The sequence below is a fragment of the Rattus norvegicus genome, chromosome 4 (genome assembly GCF_021556685.1).
Source record: "Rattus norvegicus strain SHRSP/BbbUtx chromosome 4, alternate assembly SHRSP_T2T, whole genome shotgun sequence".
Classification (NCBI taxonomy): Eukaryota; Metazoa; Chordata; class Mammalia; order Rodentia; family Muridae; genus Rattus; species Rattus norvegicus.
This window is the reverse complement of record NC_141537.1, coordinates 37,412,342-37,436,213: the sequence shown is the minus strand read 5'-3', so window position 1 is coordinate 37,436,213 and position 23,872 is coordinate 37,412,342. Positions and strand designations below refer to the sequence as shown.

The 23,872-nt window shown below is 35.4% G+C and overlaps 1 protein-coding gene across 8 annotated transcripts in view; it reads right to left on the bottom strand.

The window, feature by feature from the left end:
* Nucleotides 1–23,872, bottom strand: part of Glcci1 (glucocorticoid induced 1) — a 72,925-nt gene that overhangs the window by 6,304 nt on the left and 42,749 nt on the right. For 3 of the 8 annotated variants that reach the window (XM_087656474.1, NM_001439907.1, XM_087656472.1), the window contains 4 exon segments: nt 21,182–21,268; nt 12,234–12,350; nt 8,390–8,542; nt 5,447–5,657 (listed from right to left, as the gene is read on the bottom strand). In XM_087656474.1, coding sequence (XP_087512600.1) covers nt 5,447–5,657; nt 8,390–8,542; nt 12,234–12,350; nt 21,182–21,268 — 568 coding nt within the window. 8 annotated transcript variants of the gene reach the window in all.

Sequence of the window (23,872 nt, the reverse complement as noted above, 5' to 3'; positions counted from 1 at the left end):
TTTAATATTTGGTGACCTAAAAAGACAACTATAAACAATAATAAACTATAAACAAATATTTGGTAAATCTGACCTATTTCTATGAAGTTAGCATACACTTAATTGCTTATTATTATAGATCATACTAATGCATGCATAATATTCATACCAAATAGAACTAATTTTCCAACAAATTAAAGCTTGGAAAATTTTAAATTATTAAAACTCGGAATTTTATACAGAAAGTTTTCATTGAACCATGTGTATCTTTTATCATTCAGAAATGACTTTTAGTATCTCATAGACTACATTCTATGACTCACAGTTCAGTCATATATATAATCAGGTACATAAAGTCTTTATTATAGCCCTAAGTCTTTACATATATTTTATTCCTATGAATTATCAAATGATCTTAATTTTCAAGCAAACAATCCTAACTTGCAATGCCTTTGCTCTGTGATGTGCTGCGACTCGAGTGTCGGGCCACACACATGCTAGACAACTGTTCTACCACTGAGCCACATGCCTAGCCCAGGCAGTGACTCAGAAGAAGCATTTTAAATTCCAAAGTTCACATCTCATCTCTCAAAGGAGCCTGCCTTTTTTATTTTATCCTTTTGAAAAATCTTCTAAGTGCATCTGAAATACAGGCAAATTTGAGAAACGAGTGTTAAGAGAATTGAGAATTCTGGCTTGCAAAGAGACTACCTGACTTACCTGTGCCTATTTGCATGACCCATGCTGTTGGTTCATTTCTGGCTTTTGATCCATAAACAGGAATGACTAATGAGACACAGCTGTTTTAGAATACAATATAAAAGGACTAAGAAGGGCCTAAAGCACAGTATGTTCTCAAGAACATCAACAATAACAAAATCTCTAATGTGCACATTTCAAACCAGTGCACCATTCAAAGATTGTCTCTGTCTCTGTCTCTGTCTCTGTCTCTGTCTCTCTCTCTCTGGCAGACACTAGTAAAATAAGTGTTGTTTTAAATAGATTGACACATACTAATTGCTTAAGTTACACAGATAATATTCTATTTCTTTCAAGAAAGCAAGGGGGTGTGTGTGTGTGTGTGTGTGTGTGTGTGTGTGTGTGTGTGTGTATGTTCCCACCCACGCTCGTGCTTGTGTACAGGTGTATCTGAGTGCATGTGTCAAAGACGGCCAGAGGAACATCCTAGGTGGGGTGTGGAGCAAGATTGGCTGGCTGGGCAGTAATGCTCAAGGACCTACATGTCTCTACCTACCTGGTGCTGAGATTACAAGTACAAACAACTGTGCTAGGTTGCTCTTTACCTGGCTTTGGGGACTTTTGCATGGCGAGCACTTTATAGACTGAATCATCTCCATAGCACTGAACATCTTTGGAATACCAGATTCTCCAGGAATGAAGCTATCTAGTATCAACACTGCTAGCTATTGACTGTGAAGGCTAGACTGGGAGGTCTAATGTCTTGAAATTATAACCCTGCCTAAACCATTAAGAATCTTCAGACTACTTTGAAAAAAAAATTTGAGGATATATACAGCAGTAACCAATCAAGAAATAAGAATATATTTATTCACTGCCAAGTAGGTAGTAGTTCACTAGGAAAATGGATTTGAACAAAAATATTGAAATAAAATACTAATATAATAAAAAGCCTGTTAGCCTATGAATTAGGTTAGAAATGAGACTGACTAGATACATGGGTCTAAAAAGAATTGCTACTTTGATCAAAATTGCTTCAAGATCAAAATTTACCAATCGTCAACTGGAGTAACTGTAAGGGAAGAGGGCATGTCTTTCTTTTTTTTTTTTTCTTTTTTCTTTTTTCGGAGCTGGGGACCGAACCCAGGGCCTTGCGCTCGCTAGGCAAGCGCTCTACCGCTGAGCTAAATCCCCAACCCCAAGAGGACATGTCTTAGTGAAGTTATTTTCTTTTCTTTAATTTCACCAAGAAATGAGAACTTTGTGGCTCCCCAACTCCTTCATCAAAAGTACCTATGCCTACATTTGTCTACCTTTTTATTCACTAAGAGAACCACACTTCTCATGAACATTAAAAAAGCGTAACACATAATATAATAACTTAAAAAATGATACCAGTATTTTCAAAACAGTAATAAAGACATAACCTTTTAAATTTGAACATATTATAAAGAAAGTTCTGGTAAGAATACTTTTAAAATCTCTACTTAGCACCACACCTGCCAGGTATGACTGAATTTGCTGTGGAGAAAAGCAATGAACTAAAGTAGGTCGGCCATCATTACTGAAATTTACTAGTTAGTAAGCAGGTAACAGCAGGCCAAGTAAACTACACATGAAGGAATGTTCATCTTCCGTTTGCTTGTATTCTAGCTGAGCTCTAACAGATACGACTGACTCATACTTACTAAGTACTTTGAATTATGAATAATACAACATTCACACAGACTGTCCCATTACCTGCTGTCGGTACAGTTCAACTGTAAAAATTATAGAAGGATAAGAATATGGCAGTTTCTAGACTCTCACACTTCCAGACACTGGAAATGTGTGCAATGTTTCATGTTGTCTTAAAAAAGATAAATTGGCAGAGCTTAGTAAGATAAATCTACAATTGGGCAGTTTTAACATGTTATATTCCTTTGTTGGAATATTTTCAATCTATCGTTTTACCATTAAGAAGTTCTTCTAACACAACAGGGCAGTTTTGTCATGTGATATAAAGCTCTTTGTGGGAACAGCGCTTTTCATCTTAGTTTTACCATTAAAAGGTTCCTCTAAGGAGTCCCAGTGAGGACCTAATACTGATGGTGTCGCAGAAGCCAGAGCTCTTGGGGCAGACTCAACACTCACTGCAATGAACATGTGTAAGTGAGGATGTGTGGACAGAGGGGTCACTGTAGGACACACTCTGACCCACGACAGTTTTCACAACGACATGTTTCCTGTGCTTCATTTTTTTGTTGCTTGTTTGTTTATTTGGGGTATGGAAGGCTCAAGGGCAAAAGGAAGAATATGAAGGGAAAGGGAGATGAGTGGGATTAGGGTGTATGATGTGCAACTCACAAAAAAAATCAATAAAAGGTTAAAAGAAATTACTCCAAATCATAAAAAAAATTGATAAACAGATTCATGTTAAAAAATGGTGGTTTTCAAGATAAGGTAGCTAAACATATACTCAACATTTGATTTCATAATATAAATCACAAAAAAGTTACAAATCTGAGGTTATGATTAAAGGTTAATATGGCTAAATAAGAAATAGAAAACAGGAAATTAAAAAAAGTCCAAATGGGCCATTACACCCTATACTTTCTATTTGTTCTCTGGGGACCAATGATTGATTATGCTTAAAACCCAAAGTGTAGTAATACTAATATTTATGAGTCACTCACAGTATGAGTTAAATTGCTTTATATGCCCTAGCATTCACATAGCATATTTCCTCCAAGAAAATATAGTTTAAACCACAAGTAATCAATTTATTGATTCTTAGAATATAACTTTTATTAGTAGTTGGCCTGAACAAAATGGTTCCATCTACTTCAAAATTATAACAATCAACGTTTCTACAATATCTTGCAACATGGCAGAACTTTGTAACAAGTAACTTGTGCCTAAATAACTTGTCCCAAAGACTCATGACAAGCCGCAGACTGAAGTCTAGGTTTTACGGCTCACCCAGCCCTAGTTTGGCTACCATCAAGGAACATTGGTAGAGCTGCTAAAAGAACTAATATTTGGATGCTGCCATCTGTACTATATATTTCTCCCCTTGCAAATTGGACATGCTGATGTAGGACTTAGGCCAACTCTTGGGATTTATTTTTGACAGTGTTGATATAAGAGGTGTCAAGATGCGAGCTCTTACTCTGAATTGGAGTTCTTCAAATGAGGTTTAGGTATCATTCTCTATTAGGTTAAAGCCAGCCTAGCGGCTCAGCACATGTGACCAGGCTACTTTAAGTCTTCAGAAAATAACAGGACCCAACACAAACAAACAAACAAACAAACAAACTCAAGAAGAAAATCTCCACCTGAAACAAGTTTCTCCAACAACTGGCCCTTTCTCAACGAAGTGTTTTTGTTCTGGCATTGCAACTGATCTAGTCAAAGAAAAAAGCCTGCTATTAACTAAAATTCTTTAGTTGAAAATTATACATGATTCATGAGGAACAGATATTATAAATAGGTAAAGACAAAATATCAGTTTTCTAACAGTTAGCAAGAGTCTATAAACCTTAAGAGGATGCTCTGTAGACACGCTCTCAAGCTTCTCTGGTTACTTAAAAATACAGCCACGGGACCCGAGAGCAGTGCATGTCTAGAACTCTGGAGCTCGACGGCCAGTTGGCTTAGCTGAGCTCCAGCTTTAGTGAGTAATTCTATCTTGAAAAATAAATGTATTCTTCTCTCGTATATTACAGTTTGACTATTGTCCTTCCTTCCATTACCTCTACTCGTCTCTCCTCTCTGACCTCTCATTTTCCCTAGATCCAACCCTTCCAGCTTCCCTCAAAGGGCATGCCTTCAGGGGACATCAGCCATGCATGTAACACACTACAATAAAACCAGGCACATACCATAACATCAAGGCTGGACGAGGCAACCCAGTAGCAGAAAAGGGATTCCAAAGGCAGGCAAAAGAGTCGGAGACAGTCCCTGTTTCTACTTTTACAAATTCCACACCAAGAACACACAGCTACACAACCATAGCACATATGCAGAGGTCAAGTCACAGGGGCTTCTTGATCTCCCCTTAATATTGGTGATGGGGCCCTGCATTTGTTCCCATCAGTTGCTAGATAAAGTCTCTCTGATGACAACTATGCTAGGCTCTGGTCCCAGCATACCCCACTTCCTACATCTTAACTGGGCAGGGCTGCATGTTCCTGCAACCCCCCAGACTGGTAGGCACAGAGGCAGGCAAATCCTAAGAGCTCATGGCCAGTCATTCTCATCCAAAAAAGCAAGCTTTTGGTTCAGTAAGAGACCTTGTCTTAAGGCAATGAAATGGAGAGAAAAACAGAGGAAGGCATCTCATGTCTTACTTGAGTCTTCATATATGCATACACACACAAGTAGTACCTTCGCACCACACACACTCATTCTCTCAAGACACTCTTAGAAAGTATTCCTCCAAAGTCACTGAATATAAACTCTACCTTTAGACATAAGAAATACAAACTGTATCATAACCATCATCAATTCTGAAAAAAAAGAAGAAAATACTGACATGTAGTTGTAGCCAATCCACTTTATAGCTCTTGTTAGCTGTTAGAACCAGGCACTGTGCTTATCTGACACATTTATGGAAGATGTTTGAGAGTTACAGAGGAGGAAAGTGAACCACTGAACAAACAAACCTGTAATAACTCATCCTTTACAATCACCACTCAACAAAGGGGAAAGTGGGGTAATGGTCTAGGACACAGACTACAGTGAGGAACAGCAAGCCTTCTGTGTAAGTGGGTGACTTCGTTCTCACCTTTATCACGATCATACAGCAAATCTTCTGTTGAACAAGGACTTCCATCCTGGGATTCCGGAGGACAAAATGGGGACACACAAGGGGAGTGGCTGCTGCAGCTACTGCTGCGCTCTTGGACAGAAGGTGTCTGGGTATCTATGCTTCGGGTACTACTGCTCCTGTAGTGCGCAGGGAGCGGGGCTCTTCGACCATCTGGTATATCCAACGGCTGCGAGAGGAACACGAGTATTATGTAGGATAGAAAGTATATTCTATTTATCACAAAGCAGGAGGTGCATCATCAGATTTTATATTCCACCAGTATCACCACCATAATTTATTCCTCAGTCAATAAATACAACGTTTGCATCTTAGAGTGACTTCTGGGCATGTTGCCTTTATTGAAGTTAACATTTGTTTCAAATTGTTTCCCTTAAAAATTACAGGATTCCCTGTAAATCCTTCCAGGCAGTTCCCACGAAATTCCTTAAGAGCAGCACGAGTTTACCAAGGACTCTACACAGAGTATCCTGAGTGCACAGAACACTGAGGATAAACTCAACATTCAGAGACATCATTTTCACAGGCTAATAAGGTAAATCAAAAACCTCATAGTGGTGAGTATACATTTTCACTTTATTAATTCTATACTAATTAGATCCCAGGAACTTTTGTTTCTTTTGAAATCACATAAAATATCTAATAAAATTTTACTACTATTCAGTGGAGAATACAAATCTCGACAATTCTGTTAATCTGGCATATTACTAAGTATGACTATTTAAAATTTTGCTTAGTTCTAATGTGGAAGAAGTAGAAAACAGGAAACTATGCTTTGAACTAGGGGACTCATTAAAATTCATCAGCATATTATTTTGCTTCTATAAATAAAAAATCTACAGATTAGAGTTGATGGTGACTGTGCTAATTAAAAATATTTTAAAATGCAGAAATACCCCAAATACAGAATTTCTAAAAAATTCAATGTTTTGAGTTATAAGTGTGTAGATAATTCTAGAATAATTCTGAATGTGCATCCTTACAAATTAAAATACAATTCATTTTCAAGAAAAAGGTTTTGCTTTGAAGTTCTTAGCAAATAAATAAATTTGTGAATGATTATCTTCCAAATATAAGATCAATTTATTTCGTTTTATTACTATTCTAAAGCAAACATTTTAGCAGCAAATAACTAAGAGATGTAAAAATCTCCACTCCAATAAACTCCTTTATATCATTCTTTCTATAAAATAATGTAATTATGATAAAGATTAAAATAGCACAATGTTTTGGGAGGACATACTCTTCAAAACTTAAATATGAAAATGCCTTGACAAACTAATTTCACCACTAACAGCCTGTTTGCAGAAGTACACAATGTTTTATAAAGCACGGATCAAGACAAAGATGGGAAACAGTCTAAATCTGATAGAATTTTAAGTTATAGAAATTCATATGTAGAAACTCATTACATACTAACGAGTATAGGTACAGAAGAACCTATGAATATTGCTTATATCTGCTGATCTATAAATACTAAGATCTAGAAGATTCAAAATGGATCAAAGACTTATATGTAATTGTGCTGACTAGTCTTGTGTCAACTTGATGTGCACTCTGTACTTTTCTGAAAGGAGGGAACCTCAACTAAGGAATTGATTCCATAAGATCTGGCTATAAGGCATTTTCTTAATTAGTGATTGATAGGGTAGGGCCTAGCCTACTGTGGGTGGTGCCATCCCTAGGCTGGTGGTCCTGAGTTCTGTAAGAAAGCAGGTTGAGCAAGCCATGGAGATCAAGTTAGGAACAGTGGCCCTCCATGTCCCCTACATCAGCTCTTGTCTTGGTTCTTGTCCTGACACCCTTTGATGATGAACAGTAATATGGAAGTGTAAGACAAAGCCTTTCTTCCCCAACTTGCTTTTTGGTCATGGTGTTTTGTTGCAACAATAGAAACCCTAACTAAGACAGTAAGAGAGGGACAAATCTACAAAACTCACAGGCAAATAATGCAAGAGAAAATCATGGGACCATGGATTAAGGAATGTACATGGAAAATAATAAGCTAGACTTCATCAAAAATGTTGTTCTTCAAATAAATCATCAAGAAAATGGAAAAACGACTCTCATGTTTCCACATGAGGTATTTGATAGAGAATTTATATCTATAAAATAAAGAACTTGGCAGAGAACATTTACATTTATAGCTCTCTAATAAAAAAAAGACAGTCTAATTAAAAATGAAACAAGAAATAGAAATAAAAATCTCCCTAATGAAAACACACAAATTATCAATAACTCATGAAAAGATGTTTAGTATCATTAGCCTCTAGGAATGAAAAGCAACATTATGATGAAATGCCACTCTGCTCCCAGTAGAGGTTCACTATAATAAACCAAGAAAGATCAGTGAAACGTTTAGAGAAAATGTAGAGAAATCTCAACTATCCTACATTACTGCTAGGAATGTAAAATGGTACAAATAGTTTGGAAACAGCCCGAACATTCTTTCACATCTAAACACATAGCTATAGTACTACTGCCTGTTCTAGTCCTATGTCCATACACAAATGAAAAAAATACATGCATAAGAAAATTTGTACAAATGTTTATAGAAGCACTGACCATATGTGATGTGTGATATATGATATGTGCTGCAACCAAGATGAATCTTAGACTTCTATGTAAGTGAAAACAGCCTGTTACCAAAGGCCATTCATTATATGATGCATTTATTTGAAATGTCTAGGAATATTATAGAAATATCCACAGACCCAGAGAGTACATCATTGGTAGCCTATAGCAAAATATACTAGCAAGATAGGAGAGAAGCCTGACAAAGACAACAACCTGTATGGTATGGACGTTTTATTTCCATAAAGCTGTTTCCACTCCCTCAAAGTGCTTTTGAGAAACACTATAACTTTAGAGAAAAAAACAAACTATTCCATGTAACCTTACCTTGGATACTTCTTCCTTCCCATTGTTTTCTTTGATGAATACCTTTTCCAGTTCAGGACTTATCCCTTCTACATTGCAGGGCACACGGGAAACAGAGGATTTTGGCACGGATATGTTTGACAGAGGCATAGGGACTGACCTGGACCCAATAGCCTTTGAGGCAGAAGACAGAATGGAGTCAAGTCACTTACTGTCGAAGAACAACCAGTGGGAGCATGATACATCTTAAACATCGAAGGGCTGGGGATGTAGCTCAGCGGCACCCTTTGTTTAGCGTATGTAAGCATATGTAGGGCTCCTGTGCGTGTTCTTGCCATAAAAACAAGACGTGAACAAAAATTCTTTAAAACATAACGTCATTTAACAGTTATTTCTGACACTTCAAATAGAATAAAATTTCAAACACATATACAGAAATTTAAATTAAAAAGGAAGTTAAAAATAATATGAAATCAAAACAATCCTTCAAAAATCTTTAAGTGCAAAGGTGTAACTGTACGCACTTGATCAGTACAACAGCAGATTAAAATTTTCAGCATTTATTAATGTCTCCTTTTGTTTATTAGGAAAGTATAATTAAAACTGTGTAATTTATCATGTGACTCAACTGATAGTCCTGGGATATACCACAATATTTACATGTTAGTACTTTTGTTTCCATTTTGTCAACTGATTAAGACAATAACTGAATTATTAAACAGTATAAAAACAATACTATTAAATTTAACACTCACTTAGCAGCTCTAGGTTGTTGTCAAAAATCTTCTGCAGGGTTTTCAAAACTTAGCCACTTCTCACAACTACTATTAAAGTTACCAAAGATGCAAATGGACATTTTACAACTCAAGGCTATTATACAATAAGGACGTGAGGAAAAACAAAGACTGAGAAGGTGAAGGATAATAATGAAGAATAATCTCACGCAATGAGCAGCTGGGGTTTATACACATAATCTGTAATACAGCAGTCGGCATGTGAATACCCCATGCTTGAACTGCCCCGGGTGAAGGCGCTAATGTGTTACACTTCATGGACCCCTGAGTGAACGCACCGAATCTCTAGCTCTATCACACATTTCCATTTTCTTGTTAAAAGTTTAGCTTTATAGTTTTCGTAATAAAATCTTACATCATCGTTTACTTCTGTGTATAGGTGAGACAGTTTTAGTGCCACACCCACACATTGACCTCACATTTCTTCATGAATTTTCTATTTATTTCTTTAAGCTATTATCTAATAATCTCCATACAAAGCTCATTTTAATGTAATGTTTCAGCAATTTTGGATAGAAAAACGTCTTTTAAAAATGTTTTCCCTTAGTTATAGCTGTATTTGTATGATCTTTGGGAACAACTACTTAAATAATAAAAGCAATACGTTTTCAAATTTTCTTTCTGAGCAATGGGTGTGTGTGTGTATGTGTGTGTATTTATAGTTTGATCTTTGAAAATAACTATTTTAATAATAAATAATAAAAACAGTTCCTTTGAAGTTTCCACTGGAACTCATACACAATTTGTATACTAATTTGGGATGAATAGGTATCTTAAAAATACCTTCTCATCAACTAATGAGTTAAGACAATCAATTTTCTGTTTTTCATTTTATAACCTCAATAAACATGTATAACTTGCATATTTCTTTTCATGTGAATTGGTGGGATTGTGTATTTTTAAAGTAACCCAAAATAATACTGTTAAATTTTTGCATGGCTATACTTTTAATCATTTCATTAAATTTCACTTTTCTTTTTTATCATACAAGATTCTAATCATAAGCATAATTAGAATAGCAACAATGCTTATGAGTATATATGTACATAAGCGAGTTTAAATATGCTGAAAATTTCCTAATTTATTAACTTATTTTATTTAAATAGCTGCTTTTATTTTTTAAAACATTTCAAACTTGAGTCCATATTCCATGACAACTATTTATATAGCAAAAGTAAACAGTTTCTATGAACAACCAGATCCCAAGAAGTTAAATGAAATTTAATCATCTTTAAGTACTTAACTGAGGTCATGGGATAACATTATAGTTGGTGCTTACAACAAAGTTGCAAATATTAATTTTACCAGATTAAAAAGCAAAAGGAAAGCAAACTTAACTCACACTTTGAATGTCTTGGGATACCAGTTTGTGGATCTCAATGATCAAAATATGACCAGATATGATCAGTGACATACAACAAACCGCCCCAGTTTAACATGAGGCTGGTTGAGCCCTGCTAACATAAGGTGCCTCCAGCTATCAGTACAGTCACAGCGAGAGCCCTCATTACTCAAAAACATTCTTTAGGGCCTCTCTCTATCAGTTCCCACTCCTGGCATTCAGTTTATGTAATTATACCTTCGTGAGAATTTAATGTAACAAATCATACGTTATACAGTTTCTTCATCATAATTTCTTTCACTTAGCAAAATAGTTTTGAAATTCAATTCTTCTGTCAAATCTATGAGCTTCTTTCCTCCATTCTATAGAATAATACTACCCTGTATAATTATGTAAAATATTTGTCCAATCACTAGAAAAAGAATATTTTTCATTTTTTTATTATTATGAATAATGTTTCCCCAAGTACTCATGTAAATATGTCTTAATTTGTAGTGGTTACTTGAAAGGGAACAGTACTGAGGAGAATAATCAGTATATGTGTGGCAAAGTGGTTATATTACTGTGTTCTAACAGCAACACACATTGTTCTTTTGTTTTACATTTTCATTACCACTTGGTATTGTTAGTATTCTCCATATTAATGATCTTATAATTAGTTTTTATAGTATGGCTATTCATTTTGATAATAATTGTATATACAATATAATATACAGTTGGTGATGTCTTATTGCCTTTTATAACATGTCACTAAATGTAGATCTTGGCGATTTCTATCTTGACATTAATGCAACCAGTGTTTTAAGGATAAGATCTTTGCACACTCAAAATCACATAGAAAATTTTGCTGTTTTGTGTTTAATTAAAAACTTTTTTTTTTTTTGGTTCTTTTTTTCCGGAGCTGGGGACCGAGCCCAGGGCCTTGCGCTTCCTAGGTAAGCGCTCTACCACTGAGCTAAATCCCCAGCCCCTTAAAAACTTTTATAACCACAAATGGATACTATGTTTCACCAAATGTTATTAAACATTAAGAAAATCCAATTTCCTTTTTCTCTGCTTTGACTTTCGGATATAGTGAGTTATATTAATATTTCCCCAGTGTTGAATTATCCTTATCTGTATGAACTACCAATATGCTATTAGGTTGTGGATCAGATCTAATTCATTAAGATTCATTTCTCCAGAGCAGCACTGGTCAGCTCTGTTCCATAATATGTGTTAGTGCAAATTTCTTGAAAGAAAATAAAAAGTCTACTTTTAAATTTCTTTATATGGAAAAAGATGCAAAATACCCAACACAAAGCAGGTAGCTTAAGGTACCTTGTACTCATAGAATGATTAAACAGGTTACTCCTCAGTTGTTTAGTAAGCATATTACCTGTGATTTCAGCATAGGCAAAAATCATTCTTAGCTCACCACTATACCATGTTTTGTCTGTTATTAAAACATTGTTAAAATACAATTTTAAAGCATTTTTTGAGAATTTATTGGGGAGTGGAGGGTGACAACTTAGAGGAGGCTTCATCCTTTTCAAAAGAGCAGGGGAAGGTAGAATGGGGGGGACTGAGGGGATTACTGGGAGGAGAGGAAGGGCTGATATTGGTTTGCAAAGTGAATGAATGAATGAATAAATACAAGAATTTATCTAAGTAAAGTGATTTGGTGAAGGTAAGACTTTTCCCTTAGTAATACATTAAAGGAATTAAAGTCTGAAAGAACCTAGCCTACCTGAGTATGACTGATCGGTATGTGGTTGCCATGGAGAGGTGACTGTCGATCTTTCTCTCTACTGTGCCGACTGCTCTGCTTGCTGCGCTGTAACTGCTGCCTGAGTTTGGCAATCTGCTTTGGGAAGAAAAGAGAGAAAAAGAAAACAAGTGAATACCAGGGCTTTATTTTTCCTTCAGTTTTTAAAAAAATTTTTTAACTTTAATAATGTTTTACCACAATGATTTACTCTTCAAGTTGTTATGACTGATACAACTGAAAATAAAAAAAATGTTTCATTTCTGCAACTTTATATGGTGTGCTGGTAAGCAGGTAGACTAAAATTTCTTGGACTCTTTCAGATTTTACCTTTATAATGCTACAAGTCTCTTCCTTTAAAGAAGAAACAGTGTTAGGAATGAAATATTTCAGACGTCTGATTAATTTGTCAAAACTGACATCTGTTTTTCCCCCTGGTTTTCCTTTTAGACAGAATCTTACCACACACAGTCTCAAACTCACAGAGATCTGCCTGTCTCTTCTTTCTGAGAACTGAGATTAAAGACCCACATCACTATATCTTAAACAGAGGCTGCATTAATTTTCATATTTCAATTTTATAAACAAAAGAGATACAGCTTATCTACTAACTAAATGTTCTAAACTATAGATTGCAATGGTAGCAAAGGCAATCAAATATTTAGTATCTTCTTGGTCACTGTACATAATATTGTGTTTCATGAGGACATTTTTAAAGTTCTAAACTATAGATTGCAATGGTAGCAAAGGCAATCAAATATTTAGTATCTTCTTGGTCACTGTACATAATATTGTGTTTCATGAGGACATTTTTACATATTTAATCTTATAATGTATTATTTTTTACTCATTTAAACAAAAATGTATGTTTGGATATAATCTCCTAAAGAGATCATATTCCAAATTTAATTGCAAAGTGTTTACTATAATATGATTTAGAACTTACTAAACTGCTTCCGTACTGTAGGTGATACATAATGTACGTTAAGACTTCTCAAGCATTTTAAAAGTATATGGCTATTGTTCAAAGGTGTGGGTGAAAACACTGGTCACTAAATAACGGATATGTTGTAATTTGGTCTTAGCGTGGGACTCCTAAGTCTCAGTAGACATAGGGGCTGGAGAGATGGCTCAGCAGTTGAGAACACCCGCTGCTCTTGCAGAGTAACAGAGTCCTGGTCCCACTACCAAACAGTGGCATCTGTAATATCAGTTCCAGAGAACCTGACACCCTATTCCTGGCTCCACAAGCAACAAGCATACATGTGGTACACATTCATAACATGCACACAAAATATGTGTGCACATCAAATTTAAATGTCTTTTTTTTAAAATTATATTAAGAAAGCCTCCACGAAACAGAGCTTAGGAGGAGTTGATATGAAACATTTTTTAAAAAGTGGGGGCCATGGAATATGACTGCATCATTAGAGGTGTTAGTTCACCCTTAGAAAATTATGTGCTTCTTATGGGATTCTAATTCTCATGAAGGTTCTTGTTTCCTTATGTGATTTCTCTTTCCTGAACACCCTGCCACCTGCTATTCGATCTTCCATCATATGACTCACCAAAGGCCAAACAAGATGGGGGCTGTCTACTCTTAAGACTTTGACCTCCTCACTTTCTGAATGAATCAACTTTTTTATTTTATACATTACTCAGTCTCTAATGAAGAACAGATTAACAAAAGAACCATTAACAATTTGGGGGAAGTCTTTAATACTAATATTACTTTTTGTAATAAAGAAGATGACAATGACAACATCAACCAATCAATAATTATTCTTTAAAAATCTAGGATAATAGTAAGAGCACCAGTGGAAGGGGAAGCCCTGGGTCCTGCTAAGACTGAACCCCCAGTGAACTAGATTGTTGGGGGGAGGGCGGCAATGGGGGGAGGATGGGGAGGGGAACACCCATAAGGAAGGGGAGGGGGAGGGGGATGTTTGCCCGGAAACCGGGAAGGGAATAACACTCGAAATGTATATAAGAAATACTCAAGTTAATAAAAAAAAAAAATCTAGGATAAGCGGTTTTATATTGTCTACTAAATCAAATACAAGCACCAACTGTTAAAATGTATGAATTTTCTCAAGAATATATATAGCAAAACCACAATTTACTATGAAACTACATAAATATGTACCATGAGTAACTGAGACATCAGAAAGCACAATAAGACAATTAGTATTAAAAACCTATAAATGCTCAAGGTAAAAAGATATGGCTTGTTGAGATAAATGGGGAAATAGTACAGTCAACCAAAAAGGGGTATAACTAGTCCTTACTATCAAGATTTTACACTTTTTCACATTTGTGACTTATCGATCTCTCATACAGTATCTTTGTAAAAGATATACAAGTAAGACTATGATAATATTTCTGTTCCTGGCTCTAGTTTTAAATGACTTAATTTTCTTCTGGAGCACATTAATTTTCATGAGAAAAGAAGTCAAAATTAGTAGGTAATTATTATTAAATCAAGACAAATTATGCTCTATGATAGAAGGTAAACAGGATCTCAAATTGTACAAGTTATTTTATTAGAATATATTAATGATGTTTTAGTGGCATTTGAAAACTGGAAGTGATTATATAAAACAGTTTTGCATGCCTAAAAATTAAAGCAATGTGTGATTATTCATTTTAAAGATAAGTCTTTAAAATTGATTAATCTTAATTAGTCTCTTGTGGCTTCTTACACATTAAAATGAACCAGAAATTTTTTTCTTCTATGTGGATTTTAAAAACTCTAGAAAGAGAAGCTTAAAAAAAAAGTTCCTATCCCATAGTTCGTGGCATGTCAATTAAAGAGTATAGATTCATAGTTCTTAAAACTGTTATCTTTGTTACAACAGCTATGCTCTTGTTTCCAATCGGTAGGCATCAACATAAAAGGAAAGCCTATCTTCCCAAATGTATAGTTAAAACATTGCGAATTCCATGTTAGACACATATATACGACAGTGAGATCGCCATTCCACAGCCCTTCTCTGCTTCAAAAGGCAGAGACTCCTGCCTTTCTTTATTAAGCCTACAAAGTCAAGAGGGCACACTTACACAACACGGCAACTAAAACCACTATAGCTTTGTATAGTCTTTGTTTGAAAGTTCTTTCTTTTCCCTTTGACAGGCAAAGAGCCTCCCTGTTATCTGAAGCCACCTCTTCTCTCCATCCCCAGTACCCATGAGGAGCACACACAAGTGTCCGTTGGAGGAAAGGCAATGGAATTGTGTTTCTGCTTAGCCTTGGTGCCTAATTCTGCCTTAACCGGCCTATGTAAGCCCATACCCGGCTGCATTATATCAAAGTAAATCTTCTTGTCAGTAAGTCATCTACTCGGGCTACCGTGATGTAAGGCCCAACACAACCGTCCATTCAAAATAGAACATGTAGTTATATAAGGTATGCATTTTTTAAAACTATGAACGGTTATTTTTTTTCTCTAAAAAATTTATTTTCTACTTTGTGGCCTTAAGAAAACCAGAGAGAAACTGTATTGAAAATCTGAAAGGAGTCTTAAGTGTTCAAAAACACTAGGAATAAGTAATCTTGGGTCACTAATTACAGATAATAGCATAGAGAACTAAAAAATTCTCAAAATACTGGTTGAGCACATTTGTATCAGGGACTAGGAATGGTCTTAGTTCTCAGAATTAATTCAAATCCATACTAGCTCTGGGAAATGAAAAATCATAATTTAAAAAGATTAAGTAGTAGCACTGGGATGGGGTTCAGTCTTGGGACTTTTGCAAGAGAAGGCATAAAAAAGAAAGCCCATCCAAATCAGAGAAATTACATAAGTTTACATCAGCAATATATATATTGTTGCTAGTGAGTCCTTGCCCACAGTTATCACGGCACCAAGATGAAAGCACGACCACAGGAAAGGTTCTGAGAACATCAGGGTTCTTAGTTCTGAAGTTAAAATAAATTGCTAAGTATGTGTGTCACTGCTAGTCTAAAAGTTCTCAATAGTATTTGCTACAAAAGACTATCGCCCACAGTGGCTAATCCATCCATAGCATGGTTCATAAGTGACACTCCAGAGTAAAACTAGGACTTGAACATACCGCACAAAGTCTGATGACTTGAATTCTACCCTTCCCTACGAAGTGAAGGGAAAAATCTAATTCTGGCAAGTTGTAGTCTGACCTTCACTAGCCTGTGGAGATATGCACGTACATATGTACAGATATGCATCCACACCAACACAATTGAATGAATAATATAATAAAATGTAAAGACAGGAAGACTACCCTAGAAAGACATAACATATATTCCTCAAGTATAACGAAACTGAAAACAATCAGTCAAAGATTCAATGACACACGTGGGTAAAGACAATATCCAAATGGCTGATGTACAGAGAAGAAATGTTCAACATTATTCTTATCAGAAAAAAATGTAAGTTAAAACAAACTGAAGAAATAGTAAGCACCAAATTCTGGCAAAGACATAAAACAACTGTAACTCTCCATATACTACTGAGATTGGGGCTGGGAGTGTCTTTTATTTTAATGTGATAGACTTCACTGTATATTTTCTTCTGCAAGAACTATTCTCCTCATCTTTAACATAAGGTGCAAAGTAACGGCTCAGCAGCGGGAGGCAATGTCCACTCTAGTGAGAAGTGTTAGTGCTGCTTTTCACACGGGGAAAACTGCAGTTCAAGTTCAAGTTATGCTCTAAGCAACCTAAAGGGAAACATTTAAATGAAGAGAAACCTTGATCCTACATCAGGAGTGCTGGGAGTTATAGTTTCCAGAAATGAGCTAGCAGTAGGAGACCTCAGAAGTATATAGCTATAATATCCTAATTTTGTTATTGATATTTTTACAAGTGACACACTAGAACATACTTTTTTGTGCAAAGAGACATGCTTATATTGTGAATTTATCACTTGTCAAATATAGGTGACAAAACCTTAAACATATTACAATTAGCTATGCTGACATGTTCTAACGATGTATATTCTGACTGGTAGCATATATTTTCTAACCACTGTTCAGAGCAACTTGAAGGCTAGTTTGCTTATGATGATGTCAACCACTAATAAAAAATTATGATTAAAGGTTAGTAACTGCTTATTGAGCACTAAAGCACCATAGGAGTTATTTTATCACTTAAGACATTAATTGTGTTTGGTTTTCAACAATAGAATATGAGGTAAGTACATTTAAGAGGAATGGACATAGGATAGCAAAACTTTTAAAGCTTGATACATTTGCATTAAATGTTGAAACGCAAATGTGAATCAAATGAAATTCGGGAGTCTACTCTCTTAATATACTATAGTTACGGTCTAGAATGTTCTGCAAAGGCCTATGTGTTACTAGGGCTGGTTCTCAGCCTCCGGTGCTACTTGAAGGCTGTGGAAACGTTAAGAGGTAAGCCTCATGGAAAAAGGTTAATTCACTGGGTGTGTGCTGGGATTATACAGGTACCCAAATCCTTCCTGTCTTTTTCTTCACTTCCCAGCCACCATGAATTAACAAAGCCTCCTCTATTACATGCTTCAGTATGCTGAGTTTCATCACCACCATCCAAAGAAAAAGATCCCAGTGAATACGGACTGAAAAATTTGAAACCATGTGCCAAAACAAACCTTTTTTTCCTTTTAAACTGATTATCTTACACATCTGATATAGTACTGGAAAGCTAAGACAACAACCAAACTATATTGGCTAAAGAATCAAGATAAAAAGTAAAAAGTTAAGTTTTATAAAAGTAAACCAGAATAAAATATTTAGCAAGAGTTATATTGTTATATATATCATATAATATATATATTATGTCACTTGTTTTTTCTAAATAATCACTAAGACAATCTAATTTTTCTGAAAATGAAACTGGCTTTAAATCTCAGGCTGTTAGTAATTTTGATATTAAATAGGGACTATGTAACAAGCTTTAATGCTTTTAAAGATCAAGTATATCCTTAGAAACAGTCTACAGTCTACCTAAAAGCAAACTGATTCCTATACATCTATGTATCTGTCTATATACAGCCTCACATAAATGACCCAGGGAGAGAAGAGACAGATCACATACAAAAATCTCAAACACAGCTTGCTTTAAGAGAACTTTCATAAAACAAAGTTTTAACACAGAAGTATATTTATAACTATCAATACAGCATTAACAAATGTAGCAGACTGCTGATTCGTTTTTGTTGCCAGCTTGGCAAAAGCTAGAGTCTCTTGGAATGAGGGAACCAACCTCAATTGAAGAATAACCCCGATCAGACTGTTCTGTGGCCATGGCTATGAGGAACTGTCATGACTGGTGATTGATGGGGAAGGCCGGGCCTACTGTAGGCTGTAACGTCCTAGGTAAGCGAACTAAGGCTGTATAAAGGCTAACTTATCATGAGTCAGGGAACGAACAAGAAGGCAGACAAGGCAGGAGCAGTGCTTTGCTGTGGTTCAGACCTGTGTCCCTGCCCTGACTATCCTCACAATGAACTGTGACCTGAAAGATTAAAATACAATGTTTCTTTCTTTTAAGTTGCTTTTGGCTTACTACAACAAAGAAAAGCAATGAGACCACACACTAACTTTTCAAAAATATTCACAAATCTGCTTGATCTCTTAATTATATCCATTTTACAGATGGCAAAACACTTAAAAATAAAGTGCCTTTCCCATGTGAGAAGCCTAATAAGTAAGTGGTAGATCCAGTCGTTGACCTTCCATTTCTAACCCTTGTTAGTTCTTCACAATTCTGTGCAATCCAGCAGTAATGCTTAACTACAAATATGTACTGGCCTGGACCACAGCCACTTCACCAAGCAACTTCCTTAGTGCCAGAGACACATGAGCTCGAAAACTGAAAACTGTGTGTGTGTGTGTGTGTGTGTGTGTGTGTGTGTGTGTGTGTGTGTGTACACAGGACTGCCTTTTAAGTTACAGTCTTTTACAATCTTAACTGCCTTTTATTTCCATCAGCATCTAGACTCTCCTTTGCAATTATTCTTTCACTTCAACCAAAAATACACTATTCTAACCCTAAGTTTTCATAAATAAAATTGCTCAATTATTTTCATTACATCTGGAGCACTGAAATATTTATTTTGACAATTTTGTTTGGCTTTATGGTTGTTTTCCAGGGAGAACAATCAATTCTTCTACTTTCAGTGTTCTCTTTTAGTAGCACATATCATGTGTTACTATAGACATTCAGTTAGAACACAGCCATGTGAGATGTGAGCAGATGTCTGAAACTATACTGAACCGAGATAAAATGGCAAATTTGATTGTCCAATATATATACATATATATATTCTACGGGTGATGTCTATTTTGGCCTGGCTGTACTAAACCAAGCTTCTTTTTATTCTGTTCCTGATAAAGAATTCTACTTTCACTATGTATTTGGAAAGAGGTATGCCAGAATTACAGACTTTACACATTCACAACACAAACAAGTGGCTAAAAATGAAATCATAGACAATATCATGCTATTAGACCATTTGGTTTAGACATCACAGTACATGAGAAACCTGACAACTTCAAAGTATATAAAAAATGAATACTGGTACGTGTGAAACTGCGTAAGAAAAACATTGGAGAGAAATGCTGAGAGGAAAGGGCGGGCTCAACAGTTACCAGTACTTGCTGTAGTGGGAGACCCAGGTTTGCATCACAGCAACTCCAGTTCCAGGAGAGCCAGGGACTTCATGAGTCACAGACATACAGGCAGGCATATACACATATACACATAAATAAAGTCTGAGAGAACTTCTATGCTGAACATACAGCAAAACTGGTTTACTGCCAAACTTTCAGAAATTTCAAGGAGACAACACTGATGCAAGGGTTAGGAGTCAAAACTAAGTGACTCCATTCTAAGTCCGAAATATAAAACTAGGCAGGTTAGCATTTGTCAGCTTAACACAAGCTACAATTACCTGGAAAGAGGAAGCTCAACTGAGAAAGGTTGGCCGTAGGCCACCTTACAGGGCATTTTCTAGATTAATGATCGATATGGGAAGTCTCAACTCACTGTGAGCAGTGGCACTCGAGAGGTGGCCCTGAGTTGTATAAGAACAGTAAGTAAGCCATGTATAACCACAAGCAAGTTAGTAGCACTTCTCCACTGTCTCTGCTTTAGTGCCTGCCTTGGTTCCCCTCAATCTGTAACCTGTGATCTATAACCTGCAAACTGACATAAACCCTTTTCTTCCCCAAGTTGCTTCTGGTCATGGTGTTTTATCATACCGTAGAAAGGAGATCAAAGCATCGTTAGCAACCTCAGCTAAAACTAGTACAGTAGTTCTCCTAAAAGCAATGCACTCTCACTACCGAGAAGATTACAAAGATGAGATGGTCATCTTTGGAAGAAGTGCTTACCTAAGAGATCTCTGGACTAGATATTTTAACTCTAGGTATCTATAGCTTAGGACAAATAGCTAAGAATTAAAATGATTTACATAAATAAAACAGAAAAAACACCATAGTATAAATATAGACATGTTATTCATAATAATTCACAGAGTAGACTGGCATCCACTGTACTACTGGGCCCCAAAGGGTCCTAATAACCTACATACCATAAAAAGCTGTCAGGAAACAAAAAGTGCTATCTTACCATTGCCTAAAGGTATGATCTATGGTTCAACTTGCTGTAATTTTTTTTTTAAATCAAGCTAAGGGAGAAATATTGATAATTTAAAAGGATGATATAAAAATTATTATACAAAATCAGAGTTCATTCTAGAAGTGCTACAGTTGATGGGGTACCTAAATATTTATTGAGAATATGAAAATTACAAACATAAAAATTCATTTTACCAAAATGTAAGATTCAACTCTGTATGAAAAGTAGGTTATAATAAATGGAAGTCTCACAACATTGGGAAATAGTAAAAACTAACCCAGGGAGAGCTAAACAAGTTTTAGAATGAAGTAAAAAAACAACAACTTACCTCTTTCAGTTGATCAGCACTTCCCCATGACGCAGAGCGCTGATGTGATCGTTTTTCTGCTCCCTCCTCTGCCCAACAGCTAGGTGTCTTTAAAACCAACCAGACAAACCAAATGTAAGGAATGGAAATGGCGCTACTACCTAAATTCAAGTAACTAAAATATTTTCTTAGTGTTAGTAAAAAATTTTAAATGCTAATTAATTAAGCCTGATTAATCTGAGATGTCTGTATCATCTATATTAGAGAAATCATTCGATACTTTCACATCAGCATTAATAACACAGCAAATTCTATTAAAACCGTCAAGATTGATAAGGTTTTAGTTTTGGAGTCAGGGTTTCTCTTTGTATCCCTGGCCATCTGGAACTGACTCTGTAGACCAGGCTGGCCAAGAAACCAGATTTGCCTGCCTCTGCCTCCCAAGTACTGGGATTAAAGCCGTGAATAACCACTTCCCAGCTTACATACTGAGATTTTATACAGAACAAACTAAATGAGAAATAGATATTCTACTTAAAAGATAAAGAGAACTTTCAGAACCGTTTGTAGTATTGATAGCTTACATAACAAGTATCTAGCTAAAGGGTTAATTTTACTAAGAGAAGAAAGTATTGACAGGATTCTCTTTGGGGGAAGGATTAGTCAACTTCATCTTAAAAATACAGTTAATATTAAACCTAACAAAAGAATTAAAAATAAGTATAACTCAAGTGCACTGATTTAAAAATGAAAGTAATGCAGCTTTTTTTTAAAAAAACTAAGCTACTAAAAGCCATTTTAACTAAAATATAATTTTTCAATTATTTAAGCATTAATAGATATTAACTAAATTGTAACACTAAACATTTAACCTTGAGCATTGCCATAAAGAAGAAATTTAGGAGTTGTATTGAAAAAAACTCAAACATTAAAATACCACACTTTAACATTTGAGAAAAGCCTAGTAAATTAGAAAAAGTAAAATCCAGGAGACAGATGGGTGATGGGTAATGATTACCACAATAAATACATGGAGCATTAAAGTACTTTATGAACTGCATGCACTTGGGCATCTCCATGATGTGATGAAGAAGCCATTGTTGCAGTTTGTTTACAGTTCAAAATGCTTATGAGCGTCTTTAAAATCACTCCCTCTCAAAAGTCCCACTGTCCAACACCAAACTGGTGACAACTGGGTACAGAAGAGGGAAGCCACCTGAAGGGGTCGCTATTAAAGGGAGCCATTTCGTCAGCTGACAAGAAAAGGGATAAGAAGTAATACATTTAATGTTTGTCAAAAATTACCAAAGTTTGCTATGTTCAATCCTAGATAGGACAACCAAAAAAAATTTAGCCCTCCAAATAATATTTTTAATAATCTATTACAGGATTTTTCCCTTTATGACCACTTTTGTTAAAATTTTGAGTTTTTGCATGACAACGCTTTTATATTTCTTCTAAGTAACACTCTTTTGTCACAAAAAGCAACAAAAGATCACATTTATAAACCAAAAGCACAGTGTCACAGAAAAAGTGAGGCGAAATTTAGTCATGTCCATGAATATGCTAGAGAAGAAAAGCTAAATAAATTTTAATCCAATTTCAATGTTGAATATTTCATAAATGTTTAAAATTTGTAAACAGAAAAATAACTGGACAAAATAAAGTAGTAGAGGTTCTTTTCTTTGGTATCAGTGAGACCCAAGGTCCAACTGCCATTATTTTGTCTACAATGTGGACTAGAATTTTAGAAAAAGTGCTCCTTATAGCTTTGCTTCTAGATATTAGTAAGATGTTTAATAAGAGTGTTCCACGGTCAGATAAACTTGGGGGAAACCATTCATTCTATTTTTCTACTCCACACACAACATAATTTAGCATTCTAAAAACTCAAATACACACTTTTTTAAAACCTGCATAACTTTTTCCTACTTCCATGATTGCTGGACACTTAAAAGTATTCTTACTAACACCATGTGGAACATTATTCCACAGAGCGTTTGGAAGCACAGTCCTCACTAATATTATTATTGTATATAATTCAATGCTCTTAGGCCACTATACTTTAAGAGGTTCCTCTTCCTATCCAAACTGCTTCCGCTATCAAGGAAGAAAAAAGGAACTTTTTAGGCATCTAAACAACCAAGTGTAAACTCTAAGACTACTGATAAAGAGAGATTAAAGCCTGCCATGTTGGCCACTTGTGTATCTTGCTATATTTTAGTGTGTAATACTTTACAATTCTCTTATCCCTGATAATCAGTAACTATTAGATACTGCCAAATATTTTTCACACCATTCCAACAAACTCCACTTAAGCCATAAAAACTAACCATGCTCAGATAATGGTAAACTTAAATAACAGCCAAAGGAGAAGTTTTCATAATAGAAACTCAAACTTCCACACCTTTGTCTGCAAATCAAAAATACAATTTATTTGTAAAATTACAAAGAAGACAAAAAAATACTTGACTAAATTATAGTTCTGACCTTACAGTAATTATAGAATTACAGGGCCTTTTCCAGCTCCAAGGTAATCTATCGTCTTTAAGTTACTTCCTGCCAGACAAGACTTACTGTTTGTAACTGTACAATTCTATAATAAACTGTTGGTACTACTAATGACATCAATATCAGTGTATTTAACCTTTATAACAATGAAATATTCTATTCTATTCCACAGGTCACTGTATAGGGCAGTGTAATAGATAG